The sequence below is a fragment of the Gekko japonicus genome, unplaced genomic scaffold (genome assembly GCF_001447785.1).
Source record: "Gekko japonicus isolate JY-2015 unplaced genomic scaffold, Gekko_japonicus_V1.1 scaffold265, whole genome shotgun sequence".
Classification (NCBI taxonomy): domain Eukaryota; kingdom Metazoa; phylum Chordata; class Lepidosauria; order Squamata; family Gekkonidae; genus Gekko; species Gekko japonicus.
Window position 1 is genome coordinate 574,274 of NW_015176459.1, and position 19,409 is coordinate 593,682.

At 44.1% G+C, this 19,409-nt stretch overlaps 1 protein-coding gene across 1 annotated transcript in view; it reads left to right on the forward strand.

Moving 5' to 3' along the window:
- The window catches only part of GRIA3 (glutamate receptor, ionotropic, AMPA 3), a 273,089-nt gene that overhangs the window by 221,121 nt on the left and 32,559 nt on the right, over nt 1-19,409 (forward strand). Inside the window, exons 12-14 of the mRNA XM_015426982.1 lie at nt 975-1,173; nt 18,283-18,530; nt 19,181-19,295. Coding sequence (XP_015282468.1) covers nt 975-1,173; nt 18,283-18,530; nt 19,181-19,295 — 562 coding nt within the window. The remainder of the gene's footprint in view (nt 1-974; nt 1,174-18,282; nt 18,531-19,180; nt 19,296-19,409) is intronic.

Sequence of the window (19,409 nt, forward strand, 5' to 3'; positions counted from 1 at the left end):
AGCTCTGCTCCTGTGCGCTCCTGCAGGAATGACCCCTGACGGTACCTGTAAAACTCTCCTCCAACACCATATTTCAAAGGAATCAACTTTCTTCCTGTCAGCTTTCTTCATTGCTCAACTTTCACACCCATGCATAGTACCATGTCACAAGCAACACATCCCTACACTGAAGAATCACCCTTCAAATACCTGAATATGTAGAAGTGAACAAAGACTTGTTCTCTACTGCTCCAGAGGACAGGACTAGATTTAATGGGCTTAACTTACAGAGCAGTAAATTGCGATTGAACAGCAGAAAAAACTTCCTAATTTAAGGGTAGTCCAACAATTACCTCTCAGGGGAATGGACTCTCTGTCACTTAAGGGTTTCAAGCAGAGGCTGGGCAGCCATCTTTCTGGAATGCTCTAGCTTTTTGATTTTCTGCATACGGCAGGGGTTAGACTAGATGACCTTTAAGACTCTAGCCAACTCTATGAATTCACTGTAAATTCCTTCTGTAAGCCACTTTGAATACATTTCTTTTTGCAGAAAGGGAGAATAGATTCTCTCCAAATAAATTTTATGCAATTCTGTAGGCACAACAGCTAGAAACGGTAGCAAAAACATGTCCGTTGTTTTCTGGAAGGAAAAAAGGAAGATTGATTTAATTGTGATGTACGTTTTTGCAATTTGGAACCCACTGATTGAGTTAACAATCAACTGTAGCTTGTTGCCTACCAAGGAGTTCAAAATCTTTGGAATGATCTCATAGCATGATGTATAGTCTAGGTATAGAATGGATTTAATGTATTTGTTCAAGCAAACAGTATTGTAAAACATTTTATTGATTTTTTTTGCTAGCTGCCCTTTATCCTTGTTGGTGTATTACATTATTTGGTGATTTTTGTGTTCAAAATTCACTCAAACATGAATCAAGTTTTCAGGGGGGGGGGCTTTATTCTTAAATGATAGAATTGCCTTTCCTCTTCCTTAGATCTCTCTCAGGGCGAATTGTTGGAGGTGTCTGGTGGTTCTTCACACTCATCATTATCTCCTCCTACACTGCCAACCTCGCTGCCTTCCTCACCGTGGAAAGGATGGTGTCTCCCATCGAAAGTGCTGAAGATTTGGCTAAGCAGACCGAAATAGCCTATGGGACTTTGGATTCAGGCTCAACCAAAGAATTTTTTAGAGTACGTGTTCTGGCTTCTACTCATCCTCCCACCCCCCCGAGTTCAACTATCCCATAAAGAGGGTCTTGATTCTGTACGTATGTATATATACACACACTTCTCCACAGAAGCTTAGCTAGGTAGATGGGTTAGCAACATTTCTAGACATTCCCCAGGCAATTTATATGCATTGCAGGTATATCGTGGGCAAGGAGAGGCATGGTGACATCATGATCAATGAAGATTCAATCTGTACGCTGAAAAAATTGGCCAGCCCTTCATTAATGCATCCCTTTTGCTTTTTAAGCACCCCACCATACTCAAGGTCACAGGAGCTAAGATGGAATTAGTTTCACCTGATCTCCCCCCCCCCATTCTAAAAATAAACTCCCATTCTAAATTAAAAGCCTATGGGGGTGGGTTAGGCAGGACAAAAAAATGCTCTTGATGGGACAGGGCACCCGTTGGCCCCATCCTAAGTACCCCTCTGTCTTCCTGGGTTCAACTTAATGTAATTTACTTGAAAAATTCAGCTGCGGGCTTGGAGATGGTAGAGGCATTGAATTAGAAATAGGCCTCTGTCCCTACCTGAAAACAGACATAATCTTCACTGCTCTAGAGACAGCCCTTCTATACAATGCCCTGCAGCCCTGGGTTCCGCCTCTTTCCTCCACAACCCTATCTACTTTCAGAGGTGTTTAATATTGCTCCTGACCAGGTAAGTAGCTGTCAGCCACTCCTATCTGGTCACATAATATTTAATGAATAAGCAAAATAGATCTTAGGACATAATGGCTGTCTGCTTGAGAAAGAGTGGTTTCCATTGTAGTGTCAGGATTACAGTTGCTGTGCCATAGTACCATCTATATCTTTTTTCTTCCCTCGGGTTTTTTTGGGTTGGTTTTTTTGCTGTTTATTGTGCATTGCTTGCCATGTGATTCTAGAATGTATTATAATTCTGTTTAAGTTCTACAAAACATAAGCAAATAATTAAGTGTGGGCACTATTACTGCAACATTTAATTGATCTTCACTTATGTTAATCAACAACATCCTTTCCCATCAGCTAAAATAGTGCCCCCGATTAACTGGCTAGCCTTTATAAAATATATATTAATTCAACCGCCACCATTTTAGAAGAGGCATGCCATGCCAAATGCTTGCATCACCAAAAAAACCCCAAATAAAGAACTCTTGTCCTTACCCATATGCAAATCTAGTCAACTGATTGACTGAATGTCATAGAATTGATGAGCTAAGATTGCTTTAACCTGGTACGTACTCACTTGTCTTAAGACTGGTTCACACAATCGCTAAGTGGAAGTACAGTTGCAGTTCTAGGTTTGTAAATTCCCAGGGAGAGCAGAGAGGAGGGGAAGGGACCCGAGTGCCATAGAGTCCACCTTCCAAAGCTGCCATTTTCTCCAGGGGAACTGATCTCTGTAGTCTGGAGATCAACTGTAATACTGGGAGATCTCCAGGCTCCACCTGGAGGTTGGCAGCCCTACCTGCAAATGCTGTATATGTTCATGGGCATTCGGTGTTTGTCTTTCCCTTTACCCCCTGCCAGTCCTTCTGAAATGCAGAGAGGCTTCTTTCCACGCCATGAATATAGTAATTTGGTTCAATCTGCTTACAAAGTCTGCCAATCAAGCCACGCACCTCCAAGGGAACGTTTTCTTATAACGATTTTGGAACAGACCGTCTTCATCTGATAACTCTTCTCCAGAGAGTTGGATCACATGGCCCTTCAGTTATCACCCAACACTCTGATTCAAAGGAAAGACCAATTACTGAAGGGAAGCAAGAGAGGTTATCTTCTTCCCATTCTCCCAGCCTCCCCACCCCAATTATTTAAATAGAAATCCTTTTGTGGAAAGGAAAATGAAAAATAGTTATTTTGGAGCCAGACAAATAACTGAATATTGCATTGTGTATTTTATGGAGGTGTCAGCTTTATTGGAATTCCAGGAGAAGCTACAGTGTTTAATGATCTGTAAGGAGCATTCTAGCAAAAGCAAGAGATGGGGTCACTGAGACAGATGCATTGAATGTGGGAACACAGCTCAGAATTTCTCTTTTGACTGCTAAAATGACTTTTGTATGCCTCGGAGCTCATTGTCGGGGCCATCTGTGAGTGGCTAAGCAAGGCCTAGAGTATGTTTTCTCCGATCCAGATTCCTTAAGGGACGGGAATTCACATTGTAACTGGACCCAGAGGTACTGGGGTGGTGGCAGACAGACAGTATTAGGCAAGGCCCACAGGTGCATTAATACTTATAGAAAGGCCCAGCCAGTCTCGAGGCTTCATATTGTTTGCCAGTCGTAGAGCTTAGTGTTGTATGTCTCTGTTCTCTACCCGAAAGAAGCCGATGTGCATCCAATCCCAAATAGCTCATCCTGATAGAGTAAGGTGCTGCAATCACTCAGGGAGTGAATGAGGGTCTTTTTGAGCAAACATGGTATAACTTTGTTCACAATGAACAAAGAAAGGAACACAAGACCTAACAGAGTCCTTCATGTGGTTGCCAACCTTCAGGTGGGGCCTGGAGATCTCCTAGAATTACAACTGATCTCCAGACTACAGAGATCAGTTCTCCTGGAGGAAATGGCTGCTTTGGAGGGTGGACTCTATGGCATCATGCCCCAGTGAGGTACCTCCCCTCACCTAACCCTGCACTCCGAGGTCTCCACCACCAAATCTCCAGGAATTTCCCAACCCATAGCAGTTTCGCTAGCCAGCATACCTTGAGCTCTAAGTAAAACCTGGTCTGGAATTGTGCCAGATTCTGATACCCTGGAACTATACTAAAACATGGACTGGATATCTAAATAGTGCACATTGGTTCCAGTCTCAGGCAATGAAGTTCCCTAGTTCTGGCCGGAGAATACTTGGCACGTGCCTGTCTCTGGGTGAAAGGTGTCCCTCTCGGTCCAGTCTATGGCCTCTTTAGCGAGGCTGCCAATGCATTCACCTCTTAATTTTGCTTTATTCACTGATAGCATTGTTAGAAGCAGGGACACTTAGCCCTTAGCAGTTGGACACCCACCAGGAGCTCATTTTGGATGAACAGATGGTAATGAATTTCATCTGCTTCAGAGCTGGGCAAGATCCAGCCTGCAACCTGCTTTATCGTGCTGGTCCTTTCCCTAGCCATCATCCCGGGTTTCGTGACACATAGAACTCGGACTTCGTAGGTCAAACATTGCCCTTCTCAAAGTAAAGCACAAGGCTGAATTCTTATGATCCAGTGCTCTAGACTGTACACATAGCATTTTTTGCAGGAAGCAATACGTAACTTTCTAAATAACTACTGAGTCATTGCAGATTCCCAGCTGCGAATTATGAAACAATGAAAGGATTCCACTGTTTTCATGGTTCTGATAATAGCTACATATTTTTGATAGCAGCATTTATGTGCTTCGCAACAATATAATGCTTATAAAGGTGGTGCTATGAAGCGCAATCAATGAAATGTCTCAGATTTCTTCTTAACTGCAGAGCGTGTTTACCCCCAGATGGGATGGAAATGGGGAGGGAAGGGAAGACCCCTCTCTTTTAGAAGCATTGGCACGGAAGCGCCTATTAAATCCAGTGCAACATTTCTCTATTTTTCTTTTCTAAAAGCCAGCCATGATAGAAACCAATTACCCAAAAAAGAAGAGGAAGAACACATCGCTTTATGGGTTCTAAGAACCAACATCTTCTAATGTATTCAATTAAACTTTCAAACAAATATGGCCGGTACATCAAAATCAGCAAAGGGGCTTTTAATCCACAGTTGGCACTAAAAAAAAAAAGGCTGATGTTGCACTTTAATTGGCTTTTAGAATTCTAGAAGACCAAAGTGACCTTTGTGCCCAGTTAATGACTGATGAAAATTGGGTGCGTTTAAGCTGAAGTCCCTGTCTAGTCATTTTCAAGTATAAATCTCCACCTGAATCTTGGCGTCTCCTTTAATTACATTCAAGCTACTCATTACAGCTGCTCACATGGCAAGTGGTTTAGAATTCAGAAGGCCTCCATACCCCAGCTATTTTATGCACATGCTATGTATTTAGAACCTGTATACCTGCATTCATTTAGATACTTAGATATCTATTTAGATATCTATACACTACTTTTCTCCCCCAGTGGGAACTCAAAGCACCTTACAACATCATTCTCTGCACTGTCATTTTTACCTCACTTTCTTAACTTAGGTTAAAAGAGACTGAATGACCCAAGGTCCATGGCAGAGTGGGGCTTTAAACCTGGATTTCCCAGCTCCTAGTGCTCCACCCTAACCACTACACCACTGTAGCTTAAGAGGCCTGTCCTGTTTACAAGTTATAGTGATGCACATCTGTACAATCTGTATATAGTGTACACTTGATTTTTCTTTATATGTGCATGGAGTGATTCTCTTGTTACACTCAACACATGTACAACTGAACATGTGATTTAAACCCCCCATTGATCCAGGTAATAGTCTCTGGTTTCATTTGTAAAGTGAACGCTTAACCACTGCACCACTGTGGCTTAAGAGGCCTGTCCTGTTCACAAGTTATAGTGATGCACATACACACAAGTTATAGTGATGCACATACAATCTGTATATAGTGTACACTTGATTTTTCTTTATATGTGCATGGAGTGATTCTCTTGTTACACTCAACACATGTACAACTGAACATGTGATTTAAACCCCCCATTGATCCAGGTAATAGTCTCTGGTTTCATTTGTAAAGTGAACGTACATTGGCTCTTTTTCACAAACAGATGAGTTTCTCTGCCCCCATTCCACTTCATCAGCTGCCACTGAAAACAGGACTGAGTCTATAAAATTTAATCATATAAAATCCCGTCATCTGATGTCAAGCAGGATGTACATGTGAACAGAACTGTAACATGTGAACAGAGCTAAATTCTCTAAGGTGACTTGCATTAAAAAAGAATCCCATCAACACACCACCAATGAAAACAAATCCAGTTTGTGGTACAAATTCAGTTTTTCAGCAACCATATGAAAAATGGTTTGCTATTCAAAGCCCAGGACCAGAGGATGGTCTTAATCCAGTGTCTTAATGATGGCATCCCACATATCTTAGAGAGGCAGCTCCATGAGAACATCATCACTGAATGGTCCTTTTCTCAGTAGCCAGAAGGTAAGCAAAAGATGGTGGGAACTGGAAAGAGACTCTGATGATGTTGGTTCCTGAGCAGGTTGATCATCAACATGGTGTCCATAAGCACAATGGTACCCACTACTATGTTTCCTGGTGCTCGTTCATTTCTTTCCCCAAATACCTCTTCCCCCATAGCAAAGAGCCAATCCTGGCTTTCCTCCACTTCTTTGGAGTAGGAGGTGCTTCAGAAGAACCCAGGACACAACATTTTGGGTCTGCAAGGAGCACCCATTCAGAAATGGCTCTTCCCATCATAGGAGGATGCTTAACTTGGCACCTCCCAATGTTTTGAAATTGGAAGCAGCCATTTTGTGATTGGCCTTGCCTCCCATGACAGCCTTTTTTTGGTAGCCCCCACTAGCATTTCTCAAAATTCCAACAGGGTCAAGGACAGTTGTTATAAATGAAGACCTGCCCCCGGACTGTTTAGGACTAAAGATCAAAATGAAAACCTTGAATTTGGCACAGAAACGAATAGGAAGGCTGTGAAGTTCTTTCAATACTGGAGAATGATTCTAACAGGATTAACTGAAGTAGCTTGGACAAAAGACATTCCCAGTCTAGTCTTTTCCCCCCAGTAACTGACACCCTAAGTTTCAGTGTCCCCACTCTGCTTCATTGGCTGCCACTTCTGGGGACACAATGACATCACATTATAGATTTGCATTGTTAGATTTCATTAAACAGCAGGGATAATGAAGACACAGGCCTACTGTGTTCTGCAACAGACAATGAAGTGGAATGGGGGCTGAGAAACCCATAGACATAGTGCAGTGTGATCAAGGTTTTGTATTACCAGATGGATGTTATGGGGTGAAAGGAAGGGAGGCTGCAGGGCCCCAAAGCTGGCCAAGAATAACTGTGTCTGTACAAATCTTATTGTCGGGGGGGTGGGGGTGTCTGGACAGATCTAATTGTCTTGTAAGATGCTATAGCAGGAATTGTTTGCTATGAAGTGCTCCAGTTAAACATTCTGCTGTCTTTACACATGAATTAAGATGGAAACAACATCAGAGTGGCAATTAAGAGTAGCAGGCCACGAGAGGGGAAATTTGTTTGTACAATAGCTCAGGTTAACAAGGATGGTCTTTTTCTTAAGGGTGGCAGAATCAAATGAAATCTTCTCTTTATTATATCTTTGAAGCAAACCCCTCGGGAGGAGAGAAAAAACCACAGTCCCACATGGCTTAAATCCAGCAGATCTTCCCTCCTCTCCACTTGACCTCCTCCTCAAGCTCTTTAATGCAACACATAAGCAAATGCAGCTTAATAATCTCCCAACTCCCCACCTCATGAATATTTACTTGCAGGCTGTACTAATTGCACGACTGGCTTCGCGCAGGCCGAAACACGCGCATGAATGGCAGACCTGCGCCAGAGAATCGGCTAATGGGTTAACTTTGTCGGCTAGGAATGTATCAGTGGAGCAAAGCAGCCACTGCCCCAGGGAAAGCAATCACTCGCTGTTTCAGTGTTCTACTTTTGGGAGAACAACGATGCCATAATGATAATGACATTGCCCAAGACAGCTCAGGCTCCATGTATTTTTTTTTTCAAACTTACTGTACCACTTTATATAACCCTGCTGTGTCACATGAATAAGAGCTCGTTAGAAGAATATATGGGTTCTAATTAGGGCTGCGAGGCTCAGTTGATCAATCAGTTAGATTAATTTGATTTAAAAGCTCTGGATCAAATTTCATCCCCAATTAACATGCTAGCAGATATTTTTAAAAGGCAATCATTGCTGTTGTTTTAAATGGGAATTACAGCCCTTTTCAGACATTATATCCATCATACTGGGAGCCTGGCTTCCATGAATATCAGGAGTGCATGCTGCCCGTGATGCTCCTGATATGTGTGGTTGCTATTTTGTCTCAACAGGAGAACATGTGTAATTTGCATGCATGTATGTACAACTTGCATGCATGTGCAACTTCTGAACACATGAACTGGAGCTCTGAAAAATCCAGTGGTTAGTTTGTGCATACTAATGCTGAACACATGTGCAAACTATCCACACTGCCCCTGTTCAGACAAGTGTGGTGGCTGAGCACATTAGGAGGCTCCTAATGTGAAAAAGGCTTAAAATAAAAGTTCTTATCATGTTGCAAGAATAGTCAATACAATCTGAAACACTTCTGTGGTTCACTAAGAATGTTTTATTTATAAGAAGTATCTGGAAGATCCAGGGCAAAACTTAGGCTGCAGTCAGACTGGCAGTTTGGCCCAATACAGTTGCTTTTCCCTAATGGATTAAACTGGCTGGTTCACACACCCACATCTGGCAGCCGTTCCCCAGTCATATTCACCCCATTGTAAAATGAGTCAGAGACGAAGTAAGTAGACAGCAGATGAGTTCTGGTGCCAACTGATCCCCATGCATTCATCCTGTGTTGCCAGATGTCTGAACTCCCTCGGTGCACGCCCAAACTGGTTCAGAATTTTGAACCTGTAGTTGTGTGTTCACCATCTTTTTTTTTAATTGTAGAGCATATGGCACACCCAAAAATGTTCTAAAAACAATGTCAAAGTTATTATTTCTTTCAAAAAAATAAGACCAGACTGCACCCTCCATGGCTGATGTGCAGCTAAGATCTGAATGGTCAACCATGGAAGAAGCATGTGGTGAGACTGGAGTAGGGTGGAAGTCTGATCAAAAATCTCTGTCACAAAGTGCGTCAGCAGTTCGAGACGCGAGTGTGCCACATGATGGAGTGAGCACCCGCCTCTAGTTCCAGCTCCTGCCAACCTAGCAGTTCGAAAGCAAGAAATTGCAAGTAGATAAACAGGTACCACTTCAGTGGGAAGGTAAACGCCTTGGTGTTTAGTCATGCCAGCCACATGACCACGGAAATGTCTTCGGACAGCGCTGGCTCTTCGGCTTTGAAACGGAGATGAGCATCGCAACCCTAGAGTCGGATTCAACTGGCTTTCGAACAAGGGAACCTTTACCTTTACCTTTTTTAATTAGTGGCACACCCAAACCACGCCAACCTGCCAGTCTGACCACAACCTTAGACTGGTACAATCAAATAGCAAAGATTAACCTTATTCTAGCTTGTTTTTGGACCTGGCTCTTCCTATATCTTTTAGATTAGTGAAGCAGCACAGGCTGTAGCTGAAAGCAAGGTGCGTCTTGCTGAATTCCATTGCTGCGAAAGTGCTACGAAACGGTTTGAAGTCAGCAGTGCTGGCATAGAGCATTCGGCAATAATGCACACTCTTGAAAAAATGCAGTAAGACATAGAAGAATATTCATTTGAGTTGCAACCAACTCATGTTGGCCCCCAACCACAGAGTGTTTAAGGCAAGAGGTGAGCAGAGGTGGTTTGCCACTGCCTTCATCTTTGCAGCAACCCCAACCTTCCTTGGTGGTCTCCCATCCAAGTCCTGACCACGGATAACCCTGCTTAGCTCATGCTAATCTAGACTAATCAGAGCTGCTAGGAAGGCATAAGAGGAGGCATTTTCTTAGAAACAGGCATCATTCTCCTCTCTCAGACACAAGGGAATGCCTCTTTTAAGATACTACCTGCTGTGAGATTAGCATGCCTCATCTATAAACAAAGAAAATATGCTTTTTGACTTCAGAACTTTTGGTTTGACTGATGTTCAAACGTGTGCAGATTTAACGGATGAACTAATTAACTGTAGGAGCTTTGCAGTGCAATCCTATGCAAAGTCTCACCATTCCAAGTCACTTGAAGTAAGTGGAATTAGAAAGGTGTAATTTGCACCAGTACATTAATTTTAAAAATTCTTTAGATGCATTACAATCCTGTTGTGAGGGGGGGGGGGAATCGGGTCCACAATATGGTCAATTTCTGCTTTAGCTGTTCTAGCAATTGCATGAAGAACTGCAAACTGTAATGGTATGAATTGCCCTCCGGGAATTTGTCACCTTCTCTTATTCTGACTTCAGGCAAGAAATCATTAGGGCCCCAAGAGCATTAAAAGATCGCCCTGGAAACTCGGTCCTCTGTATTTCCCTAAGAGTTTAGAGCCTGGGCTGAAAGCAGGACCCGAGGCTAAGAGAAATACCCAGAGGAGGAAAAGCAGGGAATCTTTCCTCTAATGAAGCCCTCAGCCCATGGCTAGCACAGCCATTCAAGGTAGTGAAGTCACAAATGTCATTTCACCCCGCCCCATGGAAATGTGACTAGCTAGCACAGAATCAGGGGATTTGGTCTCAGCACAGTGCCTTTTTATTTATTTATTCATTCGTTCGTTTAATCAATGGAATGAAAGGGGGAATCAAGTGAATGGAGCTGGTGGAGGTGCTATATGCTGTATCAATCAGAATTCTCCTCTGCTGCCTCACAGCGGGGAAATCTTCAGAAGCATGTGTGGTTTGCCTTGGGTTGCCAGCTCTGGGTTGAGAAATACCTGGAAATTTGAGGGGTGGAGCCTGGGGAGGGAGCGGTTTGTGGAGGGGAGGGACCTCAGCAGGGTACAGTGCCATAGAGTCCGCCCTCCAAAGCAGCCATTTGCTCTAGGGGAACTCCTCTCTATTGTCTGGAGATCAGTTGTAATAGTGGGAGATCTCCAGGCCCCAACCGGCGGATGGCAACCCTGGGTTTGCCCCGTGGAAGAAATGGGGGAGGAGAAGGTTTACATTCTGATAGTAGCTCTGAGAAAGGGGGTTTAAATCTCTTGACTTCCCTGACTTGATTCCCACACACACAAACACAGAGACATTGTTAACTTTGACGTGGAAAATTCCTGGAGATTTGGGGGCTGTGCCTGGGAAGGGCAGAATTTGGGAAGAGAGGGGAGCAAGGATGAGATGCCACAGAGTCCACCCTCTAAAGCTGCCATTTCTCCAGGGGAATAGATTTATGTAGCCTGGAACTCAGCTGCAATTCCAGGAGAACTCCAGACCTCACCTAGAACTTGGCAACCCTACTTGGAGGTGGGCTTTTAACATTTTTAAAAATGCAGGAGACCCTTTTTTTAAGACTAATTTTAGGGAAACTGCAAGCTAGAGCTTATTTCGACAAATGCAGGGCATTTTCCCAGCAATGGAGCTGGTATTTCTCTTTGCTATAATAGAAGGGGCTGGCACATTCCATTTTGTTTGCAGTAAAGGAAATCTGCATCTTTATAATGAGTTGTGTGTAAATATTTCTGGATGGAAATAGAAAGCAGAATTGTTGATTATGCTTATTTATAATCTAAAATAAGCTTGTGGTGTGAATAGAAGCTTTCCTCTCCCTCAAGTCATATAATACTCAGAAATCCTTGGTTTTGAACGGCGAGGTTTGTTTTTGTTTGTTGTTTTTTAAAGGCTATAATCATCCTCTCTTGAAGTCCTAAGAAACGTTTGCCTCTGGACTTCTAAAGAGCCATCACAGGAAAACAAAAAGAAATTTGCAGAGCACGTCAGATAAACACGTTTCATTGATGGGCTTCAGAACTTGTCTTCTGGCTGTGCTTTGGTGGTTGGATATGTGTGTGGAGCAAATACAATGTACAAAGGTCTGTTTAAATCAGAGGCACATATTTGTGCATCAGTACCTTTGTTCCAAGTGAACACATGAAGCTTCCTTTAACCAGCTCATCAAGGTCAGTATTGTCTCGGATCTGACTGGCAGCAGCTCTCCAGGTAGAGTTTTTACACCATCTGCTACCTGATTCCTTTAAGTGAAGATGCTGGAAACTGAACTGGGGGCTTTCGGCATGCAAAGCAGACGCTCTACCACTGAACCACAGCCCCTCCCCATAGCAAAATATAATTCATATCTGTACTATGTTTCCAGTCTCCTTTGCCTCACTGTGGTCCAACATCATGTACCCAGAGGAGACAGGATCTCCTGCACAGAACACACTTCTAAAAGCTAAAATGTAGCCAGTCAGCTGTTGGATGGCCCAGAACCAGGGGTCATTTCCTGCAGGAGCACACAGGAGCGGAGCTCCGGCAGGAAAGAGCCCAGGGGGTGGGTGCATGCAACAAGCCCCACCCTCTGCTCCCAGCAGCCCTCAGTCAGAGCAAGAAGCAGCCAGGTAAGCTGCAGAGCCCCCCCGGCCCCCAGTCCAAAACAGTCCAGTGGCACCTTTAAGACCAAGTTTTATTCAGGTACAAGCTCTCCCTCCTCTGCGAGGGCAGATCTGTGCGTTCCCTCCCCCCAATAGCTAGCAATCCAAAACAGTCCAGTGGAGCCTGAGCGGTGGGTGTTGCCTTCTGACACACTTCCGGTGATGTCAGGGGGTGTGGCATATGCAAATAAGTTATGCTAATGAGCCCCGGCACCTCTTTTTCTACAAAATGACCCCTGCCCAGAACAGTGGTAGCGAACCCACCTCTCCCTCCCAAATAGCCAATTGGTGCAATTTTACTTTTTTAAAAGATTCGGTATGCAGATATCTAATTGTTAGATTGAGACAGGAACCACATGTATAGGATCTGTTTGTACTTGTGGGTCTTCAACCAATGCAGCATAATTGTTTAGTTACTAAAATATTTATATCCCACCTTTCCACATGACTCAAGGCAGCTTCCAAGTCACAACTCAAAATGTTACCAATTAAAGATAATAGAATAAAACCCCAGATACCTGTCCCCCAATGATGGCTTTCACCAAAGTGGGAACTGCGACAGAAAAGGCCCAGGTTCTGGTTGATGCGAGCTGGGCTGCCTTCAATGGGGCAAGAGCCAGTCGGTGGCAGCCTAAGCACTGTAGTTTGCACTCTGGGACCCGGTCATGTGGGAATCGGTGGCCTTTTAAATATGTAGGTCCCAGGTTGCAAAGGGCTTTAAAGGCCTAGAATAGCACCTTGAATTGGACTCAGAGACAAACTGGCAGACAGCATAGCTGTTTTAAGATGGGTGAGATAAGTTCGCATCTTATCAAATTGTTTTAACTGTATGTATCACCATTTCTTAAACCTCTATTATTTATTAGTTTATTAGTTTATTTCTCTTACAATAGGCTCCTCAAGTAGATTTTGGAAAGGGTGCCTAGAAACCCTCTAAATAAATAATACCATCTTAGAACTTTTTCACTCATTAACCAGGACAATGGGAAAGTCTTCATCAGCAATTTGGTTGAATACTATCTAGATGTGTATCCATTTGTCTTTATAAGGAAAAGGACTAGAGGCTTTAAAGGATGAAACTTTCAGGAAAAGATGTTCCCCCTTGCCCTGTGCTCATGGCTTTGGGAGCCTATCCAAGCCTCAGGGCCAGCCCCAGCTTATTTTGCACCCTAGGCAAGGATCCCTTCTGGCGCCCCCCCATGCACCACCCCCTCCCCCCCCGTGCATCGCCCCCCATGCTGGTTAGGGCTGCCGCCCTCCCTCGGGTGCTGCTGCTGCCACCAGCCAGAGGATTTCCACACCTACTGACCCACTTTGCCCAGCTGCTGCCTCGTCCAGCGCCTTTCCTGGCTCCTGCTGGTGGAGCCTCCTACAGGCTGGCAGGTCGCAGGAATGGGCCACACTGGGTAGGGGGGCTTTTGGCCGGGGGGCGGGTGCAGTTTGGTGCCCCTAAGGGCCGGCCCACTCTAGGCGAATGCCTAGTTCGCTTAGTGAGCGAGCCGGCCCTGCCAAGCCTCACATTTTCCACATGTACATTCATAGGTGTTCAAAAGAGTGCATTGGCTGGTGGGATAGACCTTTTCTAACACAATAGAGATCTGCATTTCATCCAGGATAAAATTACATTGCATTACCTTGCAAGGTATCCTTTCCAGCCCAAACTGCCACTGCTTTGGAAAAGATAACCACACCACAGGCTTCTGCGAGCACTCAAAGAAGTGGGTGCCCTCCACAGCAGGTTCATGTCCTTCACTTGACGCTGCAACTTCACAGGGGCCAGAGCACAGAAAGGTCCTTGCTTAGCTATCCCTGACCAGACTGCAGGGCTGGGCTCTAGCGGGGTTCTCTTCCTTCTTTGGGAATCCACCAAGCTTGCACCGGGGCACTGCAGGGGATCTGGTGGGAGCCCTGGCAGCTCGTGGTGGCAGACCGGCCTGCGTGTGGAGACAGAAGGGCATCTTTTCCTAAGCAGCAGCATTCAGAGCAGGAAGGATGCCCTACAAGACAACACAACACAACACAACTTTGTCAGAGCTTGGATAGATTGTAAGACTTAAATGTAGCGAGATGTAAATGTACACGTGGGAAATGCCATGTCAGGTTAGGCCCTGAGACGATGGCTTAGAAAAGGGGTTAGTTTTAAAATAAAATAAAAAATCCTATAAAAGAGAGAGAGAGAGAGAGAGAGAGAGAGAAGATCAGTTTTCTCAATTAACTGTGAATAAAAATGTTAGACCAGGTTGGGCTGCAAAACAATCTAATATCTTACCTTATCAAATTCAGTGACCCAGAACAAAGAATGTTAGCAGGAGGAAAAAAGTGACTCCGAGTTCCCCCCTCCCCTTCCTCTTCATAGACCAGGACTACAGAAAAGCTCTGAAATTAGTGTCAGACGTGGCATATGCTCAGCTATTGACCTCAATTAGTGGGAGGCAGCATGTCACTCAATGGCAGACCACACGCTTTGCATGCAGAAGGCCCCAGTTCAGTCCCTGGCATCTCCCCCAGTTCAAGGATATCAAGTAGCCGGAATGGAGGGCGGCTGTCAGGCTGAGTCCCGGAGCTGGATCGATGGTCTGACTCTGTAATGCAGCTTTGTGAATATAGGCAAATATCCCCTCTGCCCTCAGGAGGGGGAAATGGGTTTGGTTAAAGTTCAGTCCACTGAATACAATTATGATTTTTAAATTCCACTCCAGTTCAAGATTTGATTCCAGCAGTAATGTCCCATTTGTCAAAGCATTTTTTTAAAATGTAGAGAGGAGGTATGTCTAATTTCTTCTCCCCCTTCCAATCAGCTAGCTTTCTCAGCACAAGGAATCCTGTGCACTTCTGGCCTGCAGTTTAAAGTGAGTCAACCCCCAGCAGGGATAGACCATTGGATTAATCAGGTGTTGTAGATTCTGGCAGAATCAGAACTTGGAAGGCTTGTTGATTTCCCACGAATTGTTCAGCAGTGTGCATTGCCGAAACTGTTGATGAATCTTTAATGCCGGTTTTGTAATCCTAGCCTGTCCTTCCAGCTGTGTATCATCAGCCAAACTGAGCGGCTGTAGTGCTGTGGCTGATTTTTGCATCCACACAGGTCTCTTCTTCGTTATTCCTACCTAGAGGATTCCTAGATCATCTTGGTTGCCCTCTTCAATATTTTTCCCAACACTGCAATGTCCTTTTTTGAAATACGGTCACTGGAACTGTACACAGTATTCCAAATGAGGCCACACCACAGATCTATACAGGGGCACTATAACATTGGCTGTTTTATTTTCAGTCCCTTTCCCAAGAATCCCTAACATAGAGTTTGCCTTTTTCACCACTGCAGCACATTGGGTTGACACTTTCATCGAGCTATCTCCTATGATCCCAGGATCATTTTCCCTTTCAGTCTCAGCAACTGCAGACCCCATTAGCCTGTACTTCAAGCTAGGAATTTTTTGTCCCGATATGCATCACGTTCCACTTACCAACACTGAACTTCAATGTTGCCCACTCACCCAATGTGTGGAGATCTTCCTGGAGATCTTCACAGTCTTCCTTGGTTTTTACCAACCTGGAGAATTTGGTGTCATCTGCAAACTTGGCCGCTACACTGCTCACCCCCAGTTCTAGATAATTTACAAACAAGAAATAGTCCCAGCCCCAATACTTATCCTTGTGGGACCCCACTGCTTACTTCCCACCATTGTGAGAAGAACTGTCCATTTATTCCTACTCTTTGGTTCCTGTCATTTGATCATTTTTAATACACAAGAGAACTTGTCCTTTTATCCCATGACTGCTAATTTTACTGGGGAGTCTTTGGTGAGGGTACCTTGTCAAAAGATATGGCCAGAGCAGTCAATAAAGCAGAGTTGCAACAGGCTGCGTCCTTTTGCAACAGGTAATTTTGCTGGGTCTGGGTGTCATTGGTGTCTGAATTAACCAATCATATTTTTAAAATGGCACATGGCAGAATTATACAACCTCAACAGAAACTGGATTAGCCAAGCCAGTAAATGAACCAATCAGCTGGAGTAAGTAACCTGGTCTGTGGGCGGAGCCTTTGGCTCACAGGGCACTCTGGGAAATTAGAGCCACAGGATGGGGCCTTCAGTGCCAGGCCCTAGAGATTATTATCAGTGGCTATTAAGCACGATTGATAAATAGGATGTTCAAAGAAAATGTCTCTCAATGCCAGTTGCTGGGAGCAGCAACAATGGAAGTTTGGCCATCATGCCCTGATTATGGTCTTTCTGGGGCATTTGGTTGACCACTGTGGGAAACAAGATGCTAGATGCATCATTGATTTGATAAAGTAGGGGCCCCCTTACATTTTTGAGAACTGGTAGGTGGTCTTCCATGACCCAGGTGTAGGGTTGCCAAATGTTTTTTGGCTGGGAGCAGGGGGCTCCCGGCCGGTGTCTTAGGCGCGCATCACCCGGAAGTGACGTCGCATGCTGGGGGCGGGGCCACGCCACGGGAAAACAAAGAGTTTTCCCCTCAAATGGCAGCCATTTGACGCGCATGCAGGGGTGGGGTTTCCCCCGGGCCCCGATTCCGCGGGAGCGGAAATCGGGGCTCGAAAGCGGGGGGAATTCCGCCCCCCGGGGGCATTTGGCAGCCCTACCCAGGTGACTGGAAGGGGGAGGAGCTGAGCTTTTCTTTCCCCTCTAGCTATTGCCTTCTCTCACAACAGGAGGCTAGTGGAGGAACTGTTCATTCTTACTGGTTTGCTTCTGAACCACCAACTCTTGTAAGTCAATGCTCTCACCAGCAGTGACTCTTTAGAGCTCTACCACTGAGCTGTAGCACCTCCTCCAATAAAGTTCTACACCTTTTTGCAGCAAGTCCCCCCTTCCCATTATTTTGATTAACTAAAGGCTAAAGGAGATGTGGTAGGGCAGCCATATTCGTTGTATGCAGTACGTGGGTGGGTGTCTGCTTGGTTTCCTCCAAAAGGGACATCCATGTGAAGAGGTTGGAGCCCTGTTGCTCTGCCCTTTTCATCTTGCATCCCTTTGCTTCTGGAATTTTTCTCCTTAGGTTTGCAGTGGTAATGCAGGAAAGGGTTTGATTCCCCTCATCTGCATGTCCCTATTGCTGAAAATAGACTCCCACTGGCGCACTTTATACATGAATGAGACAGACAAATGAGTGACAAAATAGGCTGTGCTGTCATTTCAAGTTTGTTCCTAACAACATTTGTAAACAAATAATATGTAAAACTAAAAAAAAAAAAACCTTGCCTATTTTAGGGATGGATGAATGTGCTGTATTTCATCTGTGTTTCTGGCTGCATATATTTTCACAGCAGTTTCATTTCTGTTTGTTGCTGTTGCTTTCGTTGCTTTTGTTTGAGTTGTATGTTCATGTTATGCAGTTTTTAGACAAAGATTGGATTGGATCCAGCTAAGCGTGAGCAGAAAGGAAAATGTACTTACCCCTGTTCTGTTAGCACAAGCAATAGCATAACATCTAGTGCAACCTACAGTGCTTCATTGCAGTATTGACCCAATCAGAAATACCCTGTGCTGTATGTCTTGAGCATGCAGCAAAGAAAATTTGGATTCAACACTTTTAACTTTGTACAAGCTGCCTGTGAGGCTTACTTTTAGCACTCCCATTTGCACAAGAGATGTTGCGCACACAGAAATGCTCTATGGGATTGCACTCTTTGTACAGTACAATGGATGTCATTTATATGTATATGATGCATGTAAATTATTGATGCACAAATCATGTTGAAAAATGCATGCATTTTATGGCCTAAAACTTCATGCAATGTTTTGTTTAAAGGCGGGAAAATAAATTGACCAAAGGATTTGAGGACTTGAAACAGCAGGGATGAGAAATTTAAAAACCTTTCCTTGCCTACTTCAGGAAGTCTGTAAAGTGGCAAATCATTTGTTGAACTTTGCTTCCTTTTTCCTTTTCCCTTCCACAGAGATCCAAAATAGCTGTGTATGAGAAAATGTGGTCGTACATGAAGTCGGCAGAGCCATCGGTCTTTGCCAAAACGACGGCGGACGGGGTGGCCCGCGTGAGGAAATCAAAGGGGAAGTTTGCCTTCCTGCTTGAATCGACCATGAATGAGTACATTGAACAACGAAAGCCCTGTGACACAATGAAAGTTGGTGGGAACCTGGATTCCAAAGGCTATGGTGTAGCAACTCCCAAAGGCTCATCATTAAGGTGGGTGGAATAATATAACAATCTCCATGTTGTTATAGTATTCCACCTACCCTGATGTATTGTGTTGTCATTTTCTTTCTTGTGGATTTGAGGTAAACTTACACAGTTTAAAAAAATATATAATCTTTCCATATTCCATGGAGTTAAATAAGACGGTAAATTATGGTTTCATTGACTTAAATGCATCCATTTTTTTTCCTAAATGTTCTCTCCGTGTTGTCCTTTCTGATTGTTTGTTGCTGTGGTTTTGTTTTGTTTTTTAATTTTACAGTCCAGTGGCTTTTTTCAATTTAGATGGTAAAAGCCCTAGGTTTAAAACCCGCCATACATGGCAAGCGTTAATTGCATGACGTGGTGTTCTCGTTACCTCCTCTTCTTCTTTACCTTTTTTTTTTTTTGTTCCTCCTTTTTTCCTCAAAGACAATTTTCCCGTCCCGCACACTTCAGTTTTTTGAGCGAATGTTTATCCTCCATGCCACCTGCCAATATTTAACCCTGTTGTTTGCTGTAACAAACACATCTCTATAGCTCCACCTCCCTGTGAAAATTTTCTAGCAATTTGTCCTCTTGTGCTCCTTTCTTTATACGTTTGAACGACTTAACCGAGCATCTGTGCATTATTCTTACGAGTTATGTTTTATCGTTTCAAGAAATGCTGTTAACCTGGCAGTATTAAAACTGAATGAGCAAGGCCTCTTGGACAAATTGAAAAACAAATGGTGGTACGACAAAGGAGAGTGCGGCAGCGGGGGAGGTGACTCCAAGGTCAGCCTCAATGTCACCACAATCGGGTACCTTAGTCAAGAGTAATCGGCAAGGCTGTTATTTTATGCATCAGGGAAAAAAGAGCCTTTAGAAGATGAGAAATTGTCTGGAAAC